Genomic DNA, 21,275 nt, shown 5'->3' on the forward strand with positions numbered 1-21,275 from the left:
GGGTCGCCGGGAGCGGGGCCGGGCCGCGCTCCCGGCCGTGCGGAGGACGGTGGTCGGTGCCGGGGTGGTGGCGGGGGGCGTCCCGGCCGCGGCGCGACCATGACTCTGGAGTCCATGATGGCGTGTTGCCTGAGCGACGAGGTGAAGGAGTCGAAGCGCATCAACGCCGAGATCGAGAAGCAGCTGCGGAGGGACAAGCGCGACGCCCGCCGCGAGCTGAAGCTGCTGCTGCTGGGTGAGGAGCGCCGGGCCCGGCCCCGATCGCGGGGCCGCCGATCGCGCCCCGGGGCCTGGCCCGGCTCCGGGACGGCGTCGCCGCGGGGCTTGACAGGTCCGGGTGGGTGCGCGGGGCCGCCGCGCCCGGGTTGCGGCGGGGAGCGGGTGTGGCGGGGAAGCGGCGGGAGCGGCGGCGGCAGCGGCAGCAGCAGCGGTCTCCGCCTCCCGAGCCCTGCGCTCGGGCTGGCCTGCCTCTGGGTGCCGGGGCTGCCCGCCTCGTGGGCCGCCCTTTGTTTGCTTTTTATGATTCCTTCTCTGTCAAAACGGGTCTCGCCACGGGCAGGGACTGCGGGGCTGCGGCCGCGGGTCCTGGGTGCAGGCGGAGCCCAGAGCCGTGTCTGGAGGAAGCGCTGCCCCGTTCGCCTGCACCGGCGGAACTGATGCTTCCCGGCAGGGCCCGGGAACTTCTGGGCCTTGGGCGAACATCTGTGAAAAATTCAGCGCCCAGCTCCTCAGCCACAGGGTTCCTGTGGTGTTGGGAGCTGGGTGTCGGGAGCGGGAGGGGAGGCGAAGCAGCCAGAAGGTTGTGTCTGATGTGGAAGTGGCTGTAGCGTGACCCTCGGAGATCACCTGTGGTCGGGGTGTAGGTGCTCCATGGAAACGTGGCTGTGTGCTGTGGCAGTGCAGAGGGAGAGCTCCTCCATGGTCAGCTGAGGTTTATGTGGATGGGGAATCAGTTAGAGGAGCAGCCAGCTAAGATTTCAGCTGTTCACATTCTCTTCAGCATGAAGCTGGGTGGTTACGTCCAGGTAGTCCCCACGTTACACACAGATTTCATGGGTACTGTGGTTGATCATCACTTGTGTGTGTATCCTGGTTTGTGTCTTAAATCCTGCATCATTTCAAGCTGAAATATGAAGCAGATCTGATGGTCTGAGCTTGTTCACTTGGAGTCTGTCTTGAGTTGGTGAATGATTAGGTACAGGTGGAGAATTAGGATGATTGTTGCTAAAAAAAAAAATGAATAAAGGAGAACTTTAGGCCACGTCCACCCAGTCCTTTGGAGATCTTCAGTACTGGTGTTGCTGCACAGGGATAATTTCCAGTGAAGGCCAGGGCTTTCCTGCTCACCACGAGTCCTCAGCAGTTACCATGTTGCTGTTCTTCAGGTGAAAGGTAAAATCGAGGACTTGACATTTCTGCTCTTTGAAGATGCTGTGTCAGTTTCTGTAGGGCTTCTTGTAGAAGAGGCAGTGTCTGTCTCCCTGTCATGCTTCCTGAAAGCAGTCCCACAGAAGCAGCTGTTTCAAAATAGGTTGGCACTATAGGATAGATCTGGGTTAAGAAGATCCCACTGGATCTAAAGATTTCACTTTAGAAATCACGGAAATTGCTTAAGAATCCTTTCTGCTTTTTTAAAAGATACCCTTAAGATTCAGCATCAGATACACGAAAAAATAATCTGTGTCAGGTGGTTAATGTTGGTTAAGTTATTTATTGGTTAAATTTGGTGTTTACTTGATGCTTTTTGCTGGCTGCAGCATTGCACATAGCCCACCTTCAGCTGTGGTTTTGTGTCTTCTCCTTGACACAAGTCCTGCTTGCAGGGATTTCATCTGTCCTGCTCCTACGATGTGCAGTTCCTACACTCACAACATCCGTGATTTATGGGGGAGGGGGCCTTCCTGAATCTTCAAAATTCTGACAGGAGTGCCTGTGTGGAGGGAGTTCCTGCCTTGTATAAGTTCTGGTAATTTTTGTTGTTGTTGTTGTTGTTGCCATATCTAGTGACAGTTTGTTGATGCCTATAACAGAGAATTGGAGTGGAGAATAACAGTGCTAATCAATGATTAGCAATAAGAAGAAATTTTGTTTCAAGGTGTTGGACATTGCCCTCTGGTAGATTAATTCGTCTTTCATTGGGTGGGGACAGAGGAGAGGATTTAAAAAATGATTTGTGATTACACCTGCAATACATTTGACTGAATAATGTATTTAAAAGGATCTGTCAGATACTTGGGGGTCATTAGTAACTTACTGTGAACTCTGCTGCTTTTGTGTGTTGACAGAAGTATTTTTGATGGCCTCAGTAAGAGCAAGAGGCATCTTAAGGAAACAAACCTAAACTAACAAAAAAAAAACCCCAAAGACCCCAAAACTAACCAAAATAAAACCCCACTAAGAAATGAGTGATGAGTGACAGGAAGAATCTGTGTTTGAACTCAAGTTCTGAAGTAAGTGAGTGGCTGGTGCTGAGGTTTCTCTAATGTTTTCATTATTGGCACCCTTTGAAGCCCCACTTTTTTTTTTTTTTTTTTTTTTTTTTTTTTTGCTTTCAGTTTTGGTCGGTGTGGTAAAAGACAAGGAAGTATTTCTCACCACAGAGAAACCACAGAAGATTTCAGTTTCCAGTTTCCCCCCCCCATTTATGGCCTAGCTTTCTGTTTGAGATGGAGATAGTTTGCTCTGGTGTTTATAATGTTCATTTCTAGCTGCTCTGACACTATCTCTCTCTCAGTTCTCCGAGATGGGGAGAATTTGTTTATTTTAAACATGCTGCTTCTAGTCCTGTGCTTGTTGCTATTATTTGAGCATATTTATTTGTTTGCCTTTTAGCCTGGAACTATAAACATGAGTAATTGAGGATCTGCATGTGACTGGTGATTGTGTATTGTGATGAATGAGATCCTGTCTTAATATTTCTGTGTCCTGGTGTGAGGCAAGTACCTGGTGGCTCTTGTGGTGGGAGCCAGGGCTCTGTCATCGTGCTCCTTCCTACCTGCAGATCAAATGGATTTGTCACTCATGCAATGCTTTTTAGTGTTTGCTCTCAGTAGCCAAGTGAGCTGGGACACTGTGTTGAAAAGAGATGTTTGGGTTTTTTACGTTTGGTTGGTTTTTTTTTTACTATATTCTGCAGATCAATAGCAAGTTTTCGGTGTTTGATCAGAAGTACTCAGCAGAAATGTCAGTGGATGTGTTTAGGCTGTTGCTGGTGGGATGGAGTGTGGAGGTTTGCTAAGATGTGACCCGTGTGTCCCCTCCACAGAGGCTCCTGTGCATGTATGGAATGGAAATTGCTGGATTCTTGCCTCACTACCAGTTGAATTTTGGCTTCAACGAGGCTGTGTAAGGGCATGGATCCTTTATCTGGTGGTGTTTTGATCTCACCCTCTGTTAGAAACTTCCCACTGCCTTTTTATGTTGCCCCTTGGCCTTCACATGTTCAGTGGCACTTTTCTGGGGCCATAAATGTAGGAGTGGGAGGCCCTGCCCAGCTGATGGTGCAGGAAGCAGGCACTGCAGGGCTGGACTGTTCCACCCTCCTGTCTTACCCTCCCTGTGCACTGTGACCCAGCTTTGCAGGGGCACTAAAGCTGTGGTGTCACCAGGAGGAGGTGGTGGCTGTGCCAGGCAGCTTGCTGTCTGTCAGGGACCCAGACCAAGTGCAGGCAGCTGGGAGCAGCATCCTCCTGTTCTCCTCAGTCACTGGTTTCACTCCCTGCTGCCCAGAGCCTGCAGGCAGTGCTGGGGATACCTTCCCACCACGAGAATTGTCATTTCAGTCCTCAGGAGCAAACACGTTTGCACGGTGGCTTGTGGTGCTAGGCGGGTGCACTCACTGGGTTATTCACATCAGATGGAAAAGCAAGTGTTTCCTGGAGCTCTGCTCTCCTCCAGAGTTGGTTTTTCTGCTGTGTTCAGTTCTTTCCTATCAAAGGACACACGGCCCGTGAGGTAAAGAGCGTTTTGTGCCAGGTCACAGTGAAAGAAAATTCTCTTTGCTGTGCAAATGGGCTTCCCCCAGCCCACTGACTGTCATCACACCTCGCAGCACTCACCAACCTGGGGAGCTGGGGCTCTGGCTGGTGCTGTGACTGCAGCATCTTGCTGGAGTATCTGGGAATAGGTCAGGTGTGACGGACAAGGGCCTCTTGACGCAGAACGTGTGGGAGTGGCTGTAACGTGAGATTTGGGATAAGTACCAGAGCTGCTTTTGAAGGCTGCTGGAAAGGACAAGATGTCTTCCTTCTGTGCTGTGAGGTTCGTGGTGGGGATGAACCCAGACCATCCAGGTTGTCTTTTAATACTCTGAAAAGCTGCTAAAAGCGCGGTTGGGAGCGGCGTCGAGTTGGGGTTTAGTCAGGGGAGCTGTGGGGTGTGATGTGATTGGGGCTGACTTGATTTCCTCTGTAGCCAGCCTTGGTTAGGTGAGCTCCTAACCCTCTCTGTCTTGCATTCCATAGGCACTGGGGAGAGTGGGAAAAGCACCTTCATTAAGCAGATGCGTATAATTCATGGCTCAGGCTACTCTGAAGAGGACAAAAAAGGCTTCACCAAGCTGGTGTACCAAAACATCTTCACTGCCATGCAGTCTATGATCAGGGCCATGGAAACCCTGAAGATTCTGTACAAATATGAACAGAACAAGGTAAGTTTCTCACAGTTTTCATGGCATCTCTAGGCAATGGGGATTCTGGATTTTGACTCCTAAGTTCCTGTCTAGGGTTTTTTTTGTGTGTGTGTGTGTTTTGCTTCTTTAATGCTCAGTGTCTTGTATTTTCAAGTGAAACAGCTTGGAGCTGATTATTAGCAACTGCTTATAGGGACTGGATGGTGCACCAGAAATTCTTGAGCCTGAGCACCTGCTTTGTCTTTGGAGAGGTTCTGCAGTCTCAGTCTCTTCTGCTTTTCAATCTCCAGGCCAATGCAGTGCTGATCCGGGAAGTGGATGTAGAAAAGGTCATGACATTTGAGCAGCCATATGTAAGTGCAATTAAAACATTGTGGAATGACCCTGGAATACAAGAGTGTTATGACAGGAGAAGAGAATATCAGCTTTCCGACTCAGCTAAATAGTAAGTGCACTGGTAGTGATGGTCTAATAAATAATACCTGTACAGTTTTTTTAATTGAAGTCTAGTGTTTCAAAGAGCAGGAGCACTGCTGTCAGTTTCACTACACAGTTTGCTTAAAGTACCTTTCAGCTTTTTTACTGAGGTTTGTGAGTCTTGCTGGCTTTGTGTACTGGGATAAAAATCATAGGTATATGAGAGAGGCACTTTGCTTCTTACCAGCTAGAAGTTTCCTTAGGAAAAATTAAGATGAGAGAGCAGGAGGGGCAGGTAACTGGTTGCTTGTTTGAATCTGGATCCAGAAAGGCAAAGAGCTTTGCTGGAGATGGGGGAAGCTGTGTTTATTTGGGGGTAGATTTAGATCTGGAAGTTCTTTTGCATTTGCATTTTTCATGAGGGTTGGGTGATAAAGAGAGTTGTTCATGCATTTGCTTTTGGGAAATACCTGAGGCTAGAATCTCTGCCTTGTGCCATCTGTGTTTGTGCTGGCTCTCAGGCAGCAGAAGTGTTGCTCTCCCTCTCCAGGTCTGTCCTTTGGTCTACGAGTGTGTCTGGATGTGTGACTTAAGAGATTTATTATTAACAAAATCCGAGTCTGGTGACATAGGTTTGTTTATCAGTAGGAAACCTTGGATGAAGCTTCATTCTGAAACATAACCATCCACTGTACTTAAACTTTCTCTGTAGTAAAGATTGTCTTCCACACTTGTGTGCACATTTGAGAAACTTGTCCCTAATGTATCTCTTTATCCTCCCAAGGGCTGGCTGGTGAGCTGCTTTCCCCAAAGATGCATTCTGTGATTCTGCTGGTTTTCCACATCACATTTTTATACAGTTCAGCTGACTTCTGACTTTCTTGTGGTGCTGGAGAAAGACCCAAACCTAGCAGTGTTTCAATGTGTATCTTGATGTGCTGCAACCTAAGGTGGTTTTTTTTGTTTTGTTTTTTTTTTCCATTGTGCTTCTTGTAGCTATCTGAGCGACGTGGATCGTATCGCTACCCCGGGATATCTACCAACTCAGCAAGATGTGCTACGGGTTAGAGTTCCTACAACTGGTATCATAGAGTACCCCTTTGACCTAGAGAATATTATCTTCAGGTACTGAAGGTGTATTCATGTTACAGCTGAACTGAGAGAGGACTGATATGGTTTCAGGGAGGATTTCTGGATTGCTTTAGAGTGTCCAGGTGGTTCGTTGAGAGGCTCGATGTATGTGCTGTGAGATTATGAAGTATCTGCTGACATGTGCTCCTGGACTGGGGGTGGTGGCTTGTGAAGCAGCTGAGTGTGCCACCAGTCAGCCACCAAGGCTTGCTCTGGGCAGTGCTTGACAGCACATGCTGAAGAAAAAATTGACTGAAAAAAGCTCTCTGTGCAAGAGAAGTTTTGAGGCGAGCAGATGCTTTCTGAAAAAATAAAAATAGTTTGCTCGCTTCACAGAGAGCAGAGTTTTGAAGGGCTTGTCTTTTCAGACTCAGGACTGCTACTTAGCAAACCAGAGCAGAATCCAACTAAAAATGGTCATGCTGGTATTTGGGATTTGAATTTGGTATCAGTCACCTATGGCCATCTCTCCAGTTTGCTGTATTTCTAGAACACGTTTTGTAAGCCTGGTGGTTCTGTTACAAGCAGATGTTACTGCTGCATCCCCATGCCAGGTTACCTGGAACAGTAATGAGCAGCATTTGTTCTTTGGTTCTGTGTGTTTGGGTATGGAACCAAAGCTGTTTCTGTGACACTGTATGTATTTCTTCTCCTTAGAATGGTGGATGTTGGAGGCCAAAGATCAGAACGAAGGAAGTGGATCCATTGCTTTGAAAATGTGACCTCCATCATGTTTTTAGTAGCACTTAGTGAATATGACCAAGTTCTAGTGGAATCTGATAACGAGGTAAGCCAAAGAATGGGAATTTTAAGGAGGGTGGAAGGAAGAAAGTCTGTCTAGCTTCTTGAATGTTGGTACCAAACTGCTTGGTGCCAAGTTGGATTAGCAAGTGGTGTTAGCTTTGGCCTTCAATCCTTACTGCAAAGGGAATGTGAGCCTGAATTCATGGGTCATGATGTCCCTGGGAATGGAAAATGCACAGTGGATTCAAACCATCTGTGCTTCTCAAGTAAACTGAAATACTCTGGAATTGCTGTGTTCTGTGTGCCTTGGGGGGCACTGTGCAATGTGATGGCAAAGTCTTCAAAAAGTCACCCATTCCTCTTCTCCCCTTTGAACTCCTTCGTGCTGTCACTGCTGTCTCATAGACAGTGACTGCCTTCTTTGAGGGTGCAATACTGAAAGTTTGCACTTGCTAGCAGGTTTAAAAAAAAGCCATCAGATAACAGCAGTGACAAAACATGTTCTCATAGCATTGTGGCCAATCCTCTCCCATGACTGCCAAAGCATAAAATGACTTTTAAACCTTTGGATATGGAACGCTCGCCAATTAAGTGAAGTTTGGGTCCAGATTTTGCATTTCCTTCCCATTTAGTGGTGCAGCTTGAGCCAGAACCTACCTGGGGCCAAAGTATTCTGTGTACAGAATCTAAGGGGTAGATCAGTACTGATCTGAGTATGTGTGCAGGTAGCAGAAAGGCATCTTTGTGCTCACTGATGGAAACAAAGCTTTCTTTTTCTTCTTCCAGAACCGGATGGAAGAGAGTAAAGCTCTCTTTCGCACCATAATCACTTATCCATGGTTCCAAAACTCTTCTGTTATCCTTTTTCTCAACAAGAAAGATCTGTTGGAAGACAAGATCCTATATTCCCATCTTGTTGACTATTTCCCAGAGTTTGATGGTAAGTGGTTTTGAAGGAAGAACACTGTATAAGAAGGGGAGAAGGTGGTTTGGTAAGGTTGTTTTGTTTTTAAGGAAAACTCGAATCTAGAGATGGGGAAAATATCTTAATTTGAGAAGGGATACCATAAATTATGAGAAAATGTCAGAACAATGTCTTAGTTTTATGTTGGTAACTGTGATCTGATTTAGTGATGAAATAACAAACCTTTCCTAGATGATGAATTGCTCCCTCCCACTCCCCAGTGTGCGCTTCAAAGTATTAAATAACGAATGTCTTCCCTGCCTGTGTGCTGGTGCATTTAACCCTGCTCATAAATCTGTGGCAATTGGATGCTGTGCTGGGGATTTTAGCCCTTTAGCTAAGAGGTGGTGACTTGTTTTGAGAGACTGACTGCTCAAATACCCAAGTTATTCAAATGATGGTGTTGAAAAATCTCAGGTAGCATGAAATTCCTCCTAGTGCGCCATCTGCAGTTGTAGGGAAACAGCATCTGTGTGACACAGAATATCCCATCTGAAACAGAATTCTTTGGCCAAAATAGCATTTCAGATTCTTCAGCTGGATGGTAACACATCTGTACAGGGCTGAAAGTAAATGAGAGCAGTGGAGAATGGGATCAGGAGAGAGACTCCTTGCTGTTCTCTCATCTGTTAACTCTGTCCCGTGCTTTACAAACACAAGGCAAAGGAAAAATTGCTATTTTGCAAATAGCTTTTTTCTTTTAAACAACTAAGGAAATTGCTTCTTATTTGTTGTCCTCCCACTTTTGGAGCTTCATGCCCCCTGCTCATTGGTCAATTACTGGTCACTTCTGTTGTAATTTAACAGCTGGAGACAAGATCACATCAGGAAACTTTCAGGGTTTTTTTTCTATAAATATTTACTGCAGCTCCTCCAGGGTTGCTGCTTGGCTTATGAATGAGAAGCAGCTCTTCAGACCATCTCAAGAGATGCTCCTTGCCACGCAAAACGTGACAATACCAGGTACCTAAATATCAGCAGGTGACTTTTTTTCTGAGGAGTTGTCAGCAAAATGAAGTAAACACTGGCAAAAGGTCCAGTTTTTAGCTCCTGGGAGTTGACGAGTCAGCCAGGACAGACTGCACCCACCTCTGGCTGAAGCTGACCCTTGTTTGCACAACATTCACCCATGTCCTGCAGCAGAAAAGATTCATCTACATATTAGGAAGAATAATAATAATAATCCCAATTTCTTCTTTATAGCTGTGTAACCCGTGAGGAAAAAGTGTTCTAGCAATGATTCTGATGGACCAAGCAGGGAGGTGCTCAGCATAAACCCTTTAACTGGTTTCTTTGTTTGTGGCAGGCCCACAGAGGGATGCACAGGCAGCCCGTGAGTTCATTCTCAAGATGTTTGTGGATTTAAATCCAGACAGTGACAAAATCATCTATTCCCACTTCACATGTGCCACAGACACAGAAAACATCCGCTTCGTCTTTGCAGCTGTCAAGGACACGATCCTACAGCTCAACCTGAAGGAGTACAACCTGGTTTGACCTGCTCTGCTCTTGGCCCCCTTGAGAAGCTTCATTGTGAAGAAAAGCCAAAAAAAAAAAAAAAAAAAAAAAAAAAAAAAAGCTAAAAAAGGAAAAAAAAAAAAAAAAAGTTTTAATTTTTGATGATGTAATGATTGCAAATTGTCTGACCTGTGGAGTGGCAAGTGCTCAGTGTTACCCTGGAGTCTCATGTCTCTGTCCACAGAGTAGTTGATTTCATATTTTTAACAAATTGCTTTTATTTCACAGTTAACGGGGATATGCCTCATTTCTTCAGCACCTTGCTTACTTCTTAATTTTTGCCAAACAGCTAAAGCAGTCTCATCTTGAGCTTTCCAGTGTTGCTTAGACACTTTTTTTTTTTTTTTTCCCCTTTTCATTCCCATGGCATAGGTAGAAAAAAATAACTTTCCAGCTGAGATTGTGAATTCACTGGACTGTGGGAGTGCAGAATGCTACTGGTCCCTTTGCCTTGTGCTACAGGGTGCCTCTGGTGTAATTTGCTAATCCTGCTTGCTTTTTTTTATTTTCTGTGCCCACCCCTGGGTTTTTCTGTCCCTTCCTATTCCTATTTTCTGTCCCTTCCCCAGGACATGCCCCATGGTCACTGTGATGAAACGTTGGGGAGAAGTGATTGCTCTCCAACTATTGTGCAAAAAAAGAAAAAGGCAAAACAAACAAAAAAAAAAGCCATCACTTTTCCATTCTTTATTATGTTCTGGTTATGAGTTTTTTTTTTCTTATCAAATATAAAAGGTATGGAGACTGTGATTTATTATTTTTTTTTTAAATTATTGATGTTCTATACATAGTTTGCTACGTGTTGCTATATTTTGTTCATGGACTACAAATGATGGAAGCTCTTGGAGCAATAGCTGCTGAGCCTGGGGAAGTGCCTGACTGTAATTGCTTTTTTTTTTTTTTTTTTTTTAATTATTTTATTCTGTGTTTATTACTTTCCACACGCATCCACACTTCCTGCCCACACCACGAGGCTCAGTTTGCAGAGAAACTTTTGTTGAGTGTGTGACATGGAGTCAGCAACTTCTCTGTGCAGCAGGTATCAGAAGCACACTGAGTAATTGTGGCATTTCAACATCAGACTTTGGCTGGATTGAAAAATCTTAAGTCTCATACCACCCTCTTGCTCTTTTCTTGCTGCCGGTAGCAAAAAAAAAAAAAAAAAAAAAGCAAAAAAGCAAAAAAAAAAAAAGCCTTGTTTATTTCATTTTTGTGCCAGTGTGTTGAATGACTTTGTAAGAATTCCTCAGTCCTGTCCAGCTTGCAGAGTTTTAGGAAGGAGCAGGGCTGGTGGTGACAAGCTTTGGGACACAGGTAGGGTTCTTACTTGCAGAGATTGAGGAAAGCTGCTGGAGGGAGCAGCAGTTCTCCCTCTCTCCTCTTTATGAATTCCCCTGAGGCACATGCTGCTGTGTTCCTCTCTGGAGGGTCGTGGATCCTCTGTGGAAGCCTTGCACACACATCCCTGCTCCAGGGTCAGGATAACAGAGCTGCTCTGGAGCCCACAAAGCCCTGGCTCTGGCTGCACTTTGGTGGAGCAGCAGAGCTGAGGCAGGCAGCAGGGTTTGCTGGTGCAGGTGGAAGGAGTTGTGGATTCCAGGTGCCAAATGAAACTCCACAAAGCAGAAGCACGTGAGTGAAGCCTTTGCACATTGCAGAGCTTTTTTCCAGGAGCTTAGGCAAGGGAACAAACGTGGTGAAGGCACAGCCTGGGAGAGAACTGAATGGCAAGGTGAGAAGTGAGCAGGGAAGAGGGAAATCTGGACATGTGTTGTTTAGCATCACTAATGCTTCTGTTTCAATTCCAACGAGTAGCATTGGGTCCAAAAATTCTCTGGATCAACCAGATTGCCCCCTTGAAGGCCAGCAGGCTGCCAGTAGATAAAAACTAAATGGGCTGCACTGTTGAAGGGGGCTGTGATATTTTGTCTCTTTTGTAGACAGAGCACTACACCAGTGTTTTGCACAACATGTAAGAGTAAATCTTAACTGTCTGACATGCTTCAGATGCATTGATCTAGAACACTAAAGTATGGAGGGACATAATTTTGCATAATTCTGTTTATAGGTCCCTCTTGTTTTCCAGCATAGCTGAGGGAAGCCTCTGTATGACTTGGAGCACTCCAGAATAGAGCAGGCTCTGCTAAGAGTGAATAGAGAGCTCGAGTTGGAAGAGTAGCCATGGGACCAAGAGTTGAAGAGCCAGTCTGGCTGAGCAGTGATGCTGAGGGAAGCACAGCATCTGTTTAGCCCAGCCATGCTCTGGACTACACTGGGAGGAATGAGAGGGATTCCCATGTGTCAGACAGCTTTGCATCAATTTTACTGCTTTTTTTGTCTTTATGCCAAAATGATCCGTTTTGTAGAAACTGTCCTATAAGGAGGAATTTATAATCATCTTCATGTACTCTAAGAGCTGTTCATCTGAAGCAGATGGCAGTACCAGCCCCTTCTGCTTCTGTGATCCTCTTGTAAATGGTTCACTCTACAACTACTGCCAGCGACAGACCTGGCACTGAGATACACAGGTTCTTGGAAATAACTTCCCAGAAGTTTTGTTGTGTTTTGTTTTTCCAAGGTGAATGATGGTGGTACTTCCACTTGAATCAGAAACTTTTTTTGTTGTTTCTTTGTTTTGTATCCTCTCCGTCTTTAAGAGCTGCTGCCCTGGCACAGGAGGAGGGGTTTTGGCTTCTGTCTCCTGCAGAGGGACTCTGCTTTGTTACAGGCAACTTTGGGAGGCCAGGGGCACAGGGCTTGAGGTGTGAGCTGTACCCTGCTGAGCTCAGGGCAGCTGTTGGCTCGGGGACTGACTTGGGGTGAAGATTGTGGCCAAGGGAAGGGGAGGACGTGGTGCCCTGGCTGTCTCATGAGCTCCTGAAAGCTCATTCTGAACCTGAGGAGGAATGGGTCAGACTTGTACACATAATCTGGAGTTGTCTGTGGAATTTGTTGTCTGCGAGAAGACAGCAGTGTAATTAGCACCTGCTTTTCTTAGCAAGCTGTAGCTTCTGTGCCTCCAGCTCGGCCAGTGAAGCATTCCTGCAGAGCTGGTTAATGTCTCTGTTGGCTGGCCCTAGCAAAAGTGCCAAACCTTAAACCAGATTTGCCTATATCATCCTATCTGAAAGCGAGGCCAGTCAGAGTTTTCTGCAGGTTGAGACACCAGGTTGACCTTCAGAAAAGAGGTGGGATTGGGTTCTTACAGAGAATCTAGAATCCGAGGTCTCTTGGCTGACCTCTGCTCCTTGTGCACTTTTTATCTTTGTTCTGCTGAAGAAACCAACATACTTTGAACTAGGTTGAAACTTGAAGTCAGTGAGGAGACCACCATCCCATTTCTTTGCCCCATTCTGTGTGGATTGGCTGCCTGGGGAGCAGCAGAGTCAGATCCCCCCTGCCCTCCCTGCCCCTCTCCCCTGCTCCCAGAGTTGGATTCTTTGGTCTCTTGTTGTTGTTTCATAGCACTGTTGGCCTTGCATTCAACTATGGTTTTTCTTCGTGTGTTTTATTGTTTATTTTTGGTTTTTTTGTTGGCTTTTGTTTGTTTGTTTGTTTTTGTTGTTGTTTTTTTTTTAATACTTCCGGAGTGTGCTGACCATTGTATGTACTGTACAGAGCCCAGGTTGTTAGAGTCCAGCAGAGATAAAGTGTGTTACACAGCACCCAGTTTTATAAGAGTATGGTTTGTGCCAATGCCCCTTCTTTAGTAGTGCCAGAGACTCTTTACAAGTGCCAATGTGGTGGAAATTATTTGGTTATACTTGTATATTATAGGATCCTGATTTAAGACAATTTAAACATTATCCTATTTAAAAAGATACTATATAAAATGCTGTTTTTAAACCTTGTCATTTGCAATGCATGTATTGTTGTGTGTGTTGGGGTGGGGGGAGGGAAGAGGGTAGGGTAAAGGAGTTTCTGAATAAGATGTCCAGTGTCAGGATCTATTCAGGCTCCAAACTGTCTCATTCCAGTCCAGGAGTGTGATTGTTTCTTGGAATGATCCCACTCTGACTGCTGGGCAAACAACCCTTACTACAGAAATATCTGATGGAAATTGATTTTCATATCTTTCTCCTGAAATAAATTCTCTGTTTGAAATTGGAATAAATTTTGTTCCTAAAAGCTGTGGTGGTCATGCATGTGTTTCTTCTCCCCTCCTCCTGTTTGGCTGAACAACTCCTGGGCCCCGTGGGACCTGCATCTCATTGCAGCACATGAGCCCTGCTCAGAAAATCAAACTCTGAGGCGTGGAAACAAAGTGTGGTTTTGTGAGTGCAAGGTATAATATGCAATAACTGCACGGACATAAAACATTCTGTACCAATAACTCTGGGCTAAAAAGTCCCCAGGGGCTGCCTGGGGGTTTAAGACGCAGGGGGATGTCATGCTGACACCTTGACTCCATTTTTTTCAGGATTTTGCAGATTCTGACTCTTCAAGGAAGACGTGAGTGTTAAAGCTAATGTTGCCAGGTAACTGGGAGGACACTGGTGTGTTGTTGGCCTTTGGCAGCCTCCAGCCAGGAGCCCCCTGGAGCTGCCAGTGCTGGGGTGCTGCCTCTGGGGCTCTGCAGGAGGAGCCTGGGTCCTGCCTGGCCCAGGGAAAGGAGGCAGCTGGAATCCAGGCAGTTTGCTCACAGTTGTTGCCTTTCCCAAGGGCCCCTCGGATGCAGACTGGGTCAAATCCAGCAAGACCTGAGCTCCTGTCTCAGTCTGGGCAGCTGCGGGTGAGAAGCTCTCAAATCCTCCTGCGAGGAGCAGTTTGGGAAGGGGTGGGGACTGGACAGTTCTTTATTCCTGCAGCCTGTTCTTGGGAACTCTCAGGAAAAGAGGAGAAGCCGAATGGGCTGTGGGGCTCCTGGTAAAGTGGTGGCCCAGGCACTGGTGCTGTGTTGGTGCTGCAAGGCACTGCAGAGCTGCCCCTGGCAACACCAGAACCACGTCCTTGGGGTTTTGTACGTAGGTGGACCCAGATATTAAGGAAATATTTCCATCCGGGGGAAGGCAGTGCCTTTCTCAGCCATGAATTTACCTCCAAACAGCAATCTTATGCTTAGCTGAAAAAGGTTTTTTAGAGGTAATAAGGTTTTTGGATCAATTCAGAAGCCGTTTAGAGATAGAACCTTGAAGAACAGGTGCTGTTTCTTACCCAAAGAGGGCACTGTGTGCACGTACAGCAGCACAAATGTGCAACAGCATCATCAAATAAGTGATGATTTTTTTTTTTTTTTTTTTTTTTTTTTTTTCCAGTTACAGATTCTCCGAGTAATGCAAATGACCTGGAGGACTTTGGTAATATTTTTGTTTCTTTGTTCATTACTGAGCAAACCAAACTTTCTGGGGGACATCACCTAACTGCTTTGCCTCGTCCCTTGACACTGGGCTGAGGAGACCAAGAGGCTCCTGCTGCCTGGAAGCCACACTTGGCATCCATTCTGGGTGTTTGGGTGGGACAGAAAATGGAGGCCACTGGTTAGGGTAGAAATGTGCAGGTTGGGGTTCAGCTCTCTGAGCAGTGTCTGTCTCCTGAGCTGTTCAGCAGCCAAGAGAAATCCAGATCACAAAAAGAAAAAGGCTCTCAAATGCAGATGCCATTTATTGATTTTATGAATTCTTACAACATTGGAGCTACAGCAAGAGAGGAGAAAGGAGGCAGCAAGTGCCAGAGGAAGGGGACAGCAGCAGCAGTCGTGAAGCAGGGACTGAAAGTGTCCTCCTTGGAGCTGGGGCAACACCAATCCCAGGGTTTGGCCAAAGGAGACTCAGAAATCCGATGGCACCAATGGATGGGGCAGGGAGGAGGCTGCTCCTTGGATCTGCCCCATCTCATCCTTCTGCTTCCCCCAGGAGCAGCAGAAATCTCCACCAGCTGCTCTCACCTCATTCAGGGCTGTCCTGACGGGGGGGTAAATCAGAGCAGTGAAGTCCCCTGGTTGCACAGGAACGCACGGAGCCAGGGTACGATTTCTGCACCCCCACTCCCACAGTTTGGCTGTGCCAAAGAGAGGGCCCTGCTGTGCCTGTGGGGATCTGTGGAAGATGTTTTCCAGGGAGAAAGGAAGGAAAAGGAGGTGAGCGTGGGGTCCTGAAGCAAGAGTTTTCCGGGGCAGCAGCTGGGGGTGGGCAGGGTCATCCTGACTTCATCACACTGTTGACCCAGGGAAGGTAAGGAGCAATGTTTGTGTAGAAACCAGGCAAATGCTTCTGCTTGTAGGAGAAGATGCCATAGGCTGTGTTGTCACAGACGAGTGGATCCCCAGCATCACCCTGGGAAATAGAGGAGGGGAGAGGTCAGTGTTGGCTTCTCAGGACAGCAGGACTGCAAATATCTGGAGAGAGCTTCCCCAGGGGAAGAGTTGAGAGGACAATAAGCGATTTTTAAACAGTACCTTTTCAGGAAAGTTTTTCAGCCTACATCAGGTTTGTACCCAGCACCTGGCTGAAACCTCCCCTACAGCTTTCTACACCCTAATTCCAAGACTGACCTTTTCAGGTGCCCCAGCAAATTGGCTGTCACCACAAATCAAGTTGTTGGCAAGTCCAGGGTACCAGCTGAGGCAATCTCTTCGTTTGATGATGGTGACGTTGTCTGTGTGTAATCTGGTCTTGGATGTTTTGGAGCCCCAGCCAGCTGTGCTGCACACAGTCCCCCCAGGCACTTTGGATTTTTCAAGGGAAATGGTCTTAACGTATCTGTTGCTGGTGGCATTGCCTTTCAGCTGGGCAAAAGCACAGAAAATACAGAAATAAGTGCTGTGGGCTGTAGGTGCTGAGTGACAAAGGCTGAACCCTCCTGCTCTGGGGTCACAGCTCAGCCCTGCACCTCAGGCAGATGGGGCCAGGCAGGTATTTACCTTCAGCAAGAGGATGTCATTTCCCCTTCTAGGAATGGTGAAATCCGGGTGACAGTGATATTCTTGGACTTCAAATGTCTGCCAGCTCTTCTCTCTCCTCTGGATGGTGTGGGCTCCAAGGATGACAGTCAGAGGTTGGTGTCTGGTAAAATCAAGCACAGTGGATGTCGTTTGCCTTCTCCTGCCTGTGGCACCAAGGGAAGATTTCTGAATCAGGAGCCTGCTCTGGGCCCGTGTACCTTTTCTGGCCTCTATCTCAGCTGCAGAAGCAGCTGCCTTAGGAAACTCATGAGGAATGTCGGGATGGGGAGGAGACCCTTTAAATCTAGCAGGTTGGACCTGGGCTCCCAGGTTCTGCTGATCCTCTTTGCTGCTGCTCGGGTGTGGGGACTGTCCCTAAGCCTGTGTTACTGGAACCAGGACAGAGCTGTCACCCAGAGCCACGAGCATCTAGGAAAACCCTCTCCAGCCCCAGCAGAGCAGAAACTTACTCAGAACACTGAGCTGCTGTCATCACCCATCTGGGAGCCACCAGGAAGCCTCCACAGAACTGGTTGTTCACTCCTTGCAAATAGGCCAGGTACGGTGTGGGGGAGACCCTGGCTCCAGCTCCTCCCTGCATCCATTTCCAGGAATCATCTGCAATGGATGGGACTGAATCTGAGGGGATGGGGGGGCACAGGACCACCTGGGACCCTTCCTTCCCCAGTCCTCTCTTCCAGTGTCACTGTACTTACTGGCTTTAGCTGAGGGACATGTCACCAGCAGGAGGGTGAGCAGGGGCTTCAGCAGGGGCTTCTTCATTGCCTTCTCAGCTTCTGTGGGTCCCTTGGAGGTGAGGCTGTGTCTGGGGTCTGTTCCCACTCCCAGTAAGGTTTTATAGCCTGAAATGAGACTCCAGGAAACCACAGAAGTCAGACTCATCTGATTAATCTATCTGCAAGTTGCAAACCTCAGCTGTTTGGGAGGGGAGTTCAGTCAAGCCTCAGCCTTGGGCATCAACCCACCTTCCTCTTGGGTCTGATCTGGGATATCTGACATCCTTCTAGACCCAGAATCAATTTTAACCCCTTGCCAGGGAGCTAGAAGCTGGAGGGAGCACTTCCCTTACCCGTGTGTTCTCCCCTTGTAGCTCACATTTGTTGTTGGGCACTTACAAACTCTCTTGATTTTTATCATGAGCTCTGCAAGCACGAGATTGCTTCTGCACCATGTACCAGGTCCAAAGACTGGGCAGGGGCAGCTGAGGACCCCCCAGCTTTGTCAGGCAGCGTGGTCCTGGCTAACAGACCAAAGCTGATGTGAGCCCACTGATGGTGGCCAAGTGAGGGCAAAAACTGGCAATGGCAGCTCCATGAGCGTGGCTGCCAGCAGTGTCACTGCTGCTGGGGACACGAGGTCTGTTCTGCACCAGCTGCTGGCTGGGGCTCTGCTCTGTACAGCAAAAGACAACATTTGAAGTGTTGTGTTTTGGTTTTTTTTTTTCCTAGATGTAATTGTTCACTGTTAAAGTGGGGAGTTCACTGTCTCTTACCAGCCAGTGGGGGAGAACACCAAGACAAGAACCCAGCTTTGACCTCGGCTCAGGGACTCACTTTCCCTCTGTTTTGTTGAGAGGATGCAGACAGGTTTCAGGTTCTGGCCCTTCAGTGGGTAGAGATAACTCAAAGCCATCTCTCCCTGGTCTTGCTCCTCTGGGGAGGGTCGTGTCCTGGCAGGCAGGGATTTTTAAATGCCAGCCAAGTCCCAGGTGCCTGGCAGGGATCTGCCTTACCCCATGGCAGCTGCACTCCCTCCTTCTCCAGCCCATGGTGAGAGGGACTCTGCTGGAGGAGGAGGTGGTGGCAAATCCCAACTCACGCTCCCCCCAGGATGTCCCTTTGGCTCCCCATTGACACCAGTGCCCAGGCTCCAGCAGAAGGAGGAATCTGAGCGTTTGTCCCAGCAGGGGTGAGGAACTGGGGCAACCCATGGGCCAAAACCTGCTTTAAGATGAAAGCTCCACTCTCATGCAAAGGCTGCAGCTTCAGGGAAATCCCTGCTGATGAGAAGTTTCTGCTGCACAGATAAGCAGCTGCTGCCTTCCCACTTGCAGATTTCCCAGCTGATAGCAGCTCTTTGCAGCAGCCTACATGGACCCCTCTCAGCTTCCCCGGGTGGCACGGGTGACAAACACAAAGGTGAAGAGGTTATTTTCGTATTTTCCCTTCATCTCAGGGAAGGGGACACGCAAGAGCTCCTCCCCTGCCAGCGGGACTGGTGGGAGGCTCCGTACAACCGAGATCAGCATCCTGTTCTTGAATTTTACGCAGTTTCTGAATGTTCAGAACTCTCCACCGGGTTTTCCTGTGACCCAGCTCGTTGTCCCGGCTGCCCCATGTGCTAAGAGTGCAACCAGGGCAAAGGGTCCCTGCAGAGCGGGACAGTCGGTGCTTTGCAGGGCATGGCAGCTCCTGGATGCTGCTGGCACGCAGCGTCCTGCCTGCCGGCTCCTCCCGGGCAGGGGGTGCCAGGCACATCCCTTTTCCCAGCCCATTTCTGCCTGCACCGCACTCATCCCCCTGACCATAGGGATGGCAGCTGTGGCTCATCCTCCCAGTCTGGCAGGAATTCAGTGCCTGCAGAGTGGAGGCTGAGCTTTCCCTTCCAGCAGGGACACCCCAGGGAAAGGCATCAGACAGGAGACAAACGCTGGGAAATGCAGCTTTGAACTTTACTGTGGGTGTTCTAAGTGCAGCAGGGTTCAAGCAGGGACAGGGTTATCCCCGAAGGAAACAGGGACTTCCTAGTGCCAGCTGGGACCATCCCAGGTCCTGCCAGGGCCACTTAACACAACCCTGGACCTGAGATGGGCAGAGACTGGGACAGCCTCAGCCTCCGAGCAGAACTGGGGGGACCTAAATCAGGACCAGTGTCCCCATCAGGTCACTCAGGTTCCCGAGGAGACAGGAGGGAGTGAAGCCTTCACCAGGGGCAGGGAGGAAACCAGTGCAGTCTCCAGAGCTGCACCAGTGCTGGAACCGGTGCTGCCACTGCTACTTCTTCATGATTTTGTGGATCCAGGGCAGGTAGTGGGAGATGCGTGTGTAGACCCCCGGGGGGTTGTCTCTCCCGAAGGAAACGATGCCTTGTGCCACCTTATTGCACACCAGGGGCCCACCAGAATCTCCCTGAGGACAGATGACAGACTGGTTTTAGAGGCCTCTTCCCTGTGGGAACAGGTTTCCCCTTGTTCCATCCCTGCCCAGGCACTGCCAAGCAGAGTTCAGCTCTGGATCCGTGGCTCTGCTCCTTCCCCACGTACCCACTGAGCTGGGGGAGCTGCCGGGAGCTGGGGCTCTGCCCCTGGGACTCCCTGGACCCTGGTTTCAGGGAGATGGGAGCCACAAACCAAACGCCAGCTCAGTCTGGGTCAGCAGCAGCCCCAGCTACCCGAGAGGTGTCCTGCTCCATGGCCAAGCCCCCAGCCCCTACCTGGCTGGAATCCCTCAGCTCGTGGAAGCTGCCAGCACAGACCATGCCGGTGTCGAGGTTTGGGTAGAAGTGGATGCATTTCCTGCGGCTGTAGATGGAGACTTTGGTTTCAAAGAGCTTGCTGGTTGCCCGGTCGTCATCGATCATCCCCCAGCCAGCAATGCTGCACTTGGTGCCCGTGGGGAGGTCACTGCTGGTCTTGGGCAGTGGAATGGTCTTCACGTAGTCATTGAGAGTGGCTTTTGCTGTCAGCTGTGAGAAGGCAAGGTTTTGGGAACAGGCTGTGAGCAGAACAGCTGTGGGAAGCTTTGTGCCCAGAGACAGGGGAGATCTAGCAGGACACTAAACACAAGCTCTGCTGAGCTGCTCTGAGCAGGGAATGGGGCTCCAAGCCCTGCCTGTGGTTCCCTCCCAGGTCCCTCCCATTCCTGCCTGCCACAGGCACTTGTGGGCAGCAGCAGCTGAGGGTTTGCACAAGGAGCTAACAGCAAGGACGTGCCCAGACCCTCCCAGACCCACAGCCCTGCCCTACCCCCTTCCCAGCCCCCCCAACCCACTGCCTGTTAGAGGATTGCCTTGCCTTGAGTAACATGATGTCATTAGACACAGTTTCTGGGTTGTATTCAGGGTGCATGTGGTATCTGAGGACTCCTCGGACCTGCTGGGTCTTTTCTGGTTCCAGGATGTTGTGAGCCCCCAGGATGACCGTGGCATTCCTGGCCAGAGGGGAGAAGGGGAAGAGAGGTTGGGTCCCATCCATATCCCCTCCTTTTTGTCAGCAGGTGGAGAGAGCTGCTCGGCACAGGAGGACGAGAAAGCTTCTCTAAAACCCCTCCAGTGATGGACAGACTCCCAGACCAGGGGAGGAGGAGGAGGAAGGAGGGATTAAGCCCCTCTGTGAAGTACTCACCCCAGACGGCAGTGTGCAGCAGTCATCACCCAGTCAGGGGCCACCAGGAACCCCCCACATCCTGATACCCCCAGCTTCAGGTATGCCATGTACGGGTGGGCATGGGGCTCAGCCTCGTGGCCCCCCACGATCTGACTCCGCAGAGCACCTGCAAGACACCCACTGCAGGATGAGCTGCTGGGGCTCAGAGCCCAGACCAGCAGCTCCCCAGCAGCACCCCAGCACCTTGCAGCACCCCATCTTACTGGCATTGGCCCACGGGCAGGAGAGCAGGAGCAGCAGGACAAGCAGGGGCTGTGTCTGGCACATCTCTTCCCACAGCTGGCCTCTCCTTCCGAGCTGTGTGGAAGTCTGAGTCCCCTGGTGCCCAAGGGCTGGTTTTATACCCTGGGACCAGCAGTACCCAGCACCCAGGAAACCGGGTGTGCTGGCCTGATTGTGCTAATCAGAGCAGTGCAGCAGCCCTGCAGCTCTATCTGCATCTCTGCTGCCCTGGCCTGCTCACATGTCCCACATGCCTTGAGGCTGTGATTGATGAGTGATAAAGCAGGACAGAAAGGCCAGGGCAGAGAAAGGCACAGCCCAGTCCCAGAATCTCAGGAGTGCTGAATGGGAGAGGTGTCCTAGG

At 49.0% G+C, this 21,275-nt stretch overlaps 3 protein-coding genes across 6 annotated transcripts; 1 reads left to right on the forward strand and 2 right to left on the reverse strand.

Moving 5' to 3' along the window:
- Positions 1-13,532, forward strand: GNA11 (G protein subunit alpha 11). Of its 3 annotated transcripts, none has more exons than XM_071728042.1 (7): positions 1-331; positions 4,464-4,648; positions 4,921-5,075; positions 6,044-6,172; positions 6,836-6,965; positions 7,709-7,862; positions 9,193-13,532. In XM_071728042.1, exons 1-7 carry the CDS (start codon positions 100-102, stop codon positions 9,381-9,383), a joined length of 1,176 nt encoding a protein of 391 aa, XP_071584143.1. In that variant the 5' UTR covers positions 1-99; the 3' UTR covers positions 9,384-13,532. The 3 variants fall into 3 exon arrangements, with proteins under 3 accessions (XP_071584143.1, XP_071584141.1, XP_071584142.1); XM_071728040.1 differs by having other exon boundaries at positions 1-235; XM_071728041.1 differs by lacking the exon at positions 1-331 and adding an exon at positions 3,953-4,260.
- Positions 13,533-15,387: 1,855 nt separating this feature from the next.
- LOC139788124 (granzyme G-like) lies at positions 15,388-17,596 on the reverse strand. The gene is made up of 5 exons (XM_071727736.1): positions 17,001-17,596; positions 16,755-16,902; positions 16,264-16,405; positions 15,895-16,128; positions 15,388-15,676 (listed from the first exon to the last, which is right to left on the reverse strand). The coding sequence occupies exons 1-5, from the start codon at positions 17,185-17,187 to the stop codon at positions 15,539-15,541; spliced, it is 849 nt and encodes a 282-aa protein (XP_071583837.1). The 5' UTR covers positions 17,188-17,596; the 3' UTR covers positions 15,388-15,538.
- Positions 17,597-18,955: 1,359 nt separating this feature from the next.
- Positions 18,956-21,022, reverse strand: LOC139788212 (duodenase-1-like). 2 transcript variants are annotated; one of them, XM_071727912.1, is made up of 5 exons: positions 20,893-21,022; positions 20,648-20,795; positions 20,324-20,453; positions 19,738-19,959; positions 18,956-19,433 (listed from the first exon to the last, which is right to left on the reverse strand). In XM_071727912.1, the coding sequence occupies exons 1-5, from the start codon at positions 20,954-20,956 to the stop codon at positions 19,299-19,301; spliced, it is 699 nt and encodes a 232-aa protein (XP_071584013.1). In that variant the 5' UTR covers positions 20,957-21,022; the 3' UTR covers positions 18,956-19,298. The 2 variants fall into 2 exon arrangements, with proteins under 2 accessions (XP_071584013.1, XP_071584014.1); XM_071727913.1 differs by having other exon boundaries at positions 19,738-19,989; positions 20,318-20,453.
- Positions 21,023-21,275: the final 253 nt, after the last annotated feature.

The sequence above is a fragment of the Heliangelus exortis genome, chromosome 28 (genome assembly GCF_036169615.1).
Source record: "Heliangelus exortis chromosome 28, bHelExo1.hap1, whole genome shotgun sequence".
NCBI lineage: Eukaryota > Metazoa > Chordata > Aves > Apodiformes > Trochilidae > Heliangelus > Heliangelus exortis.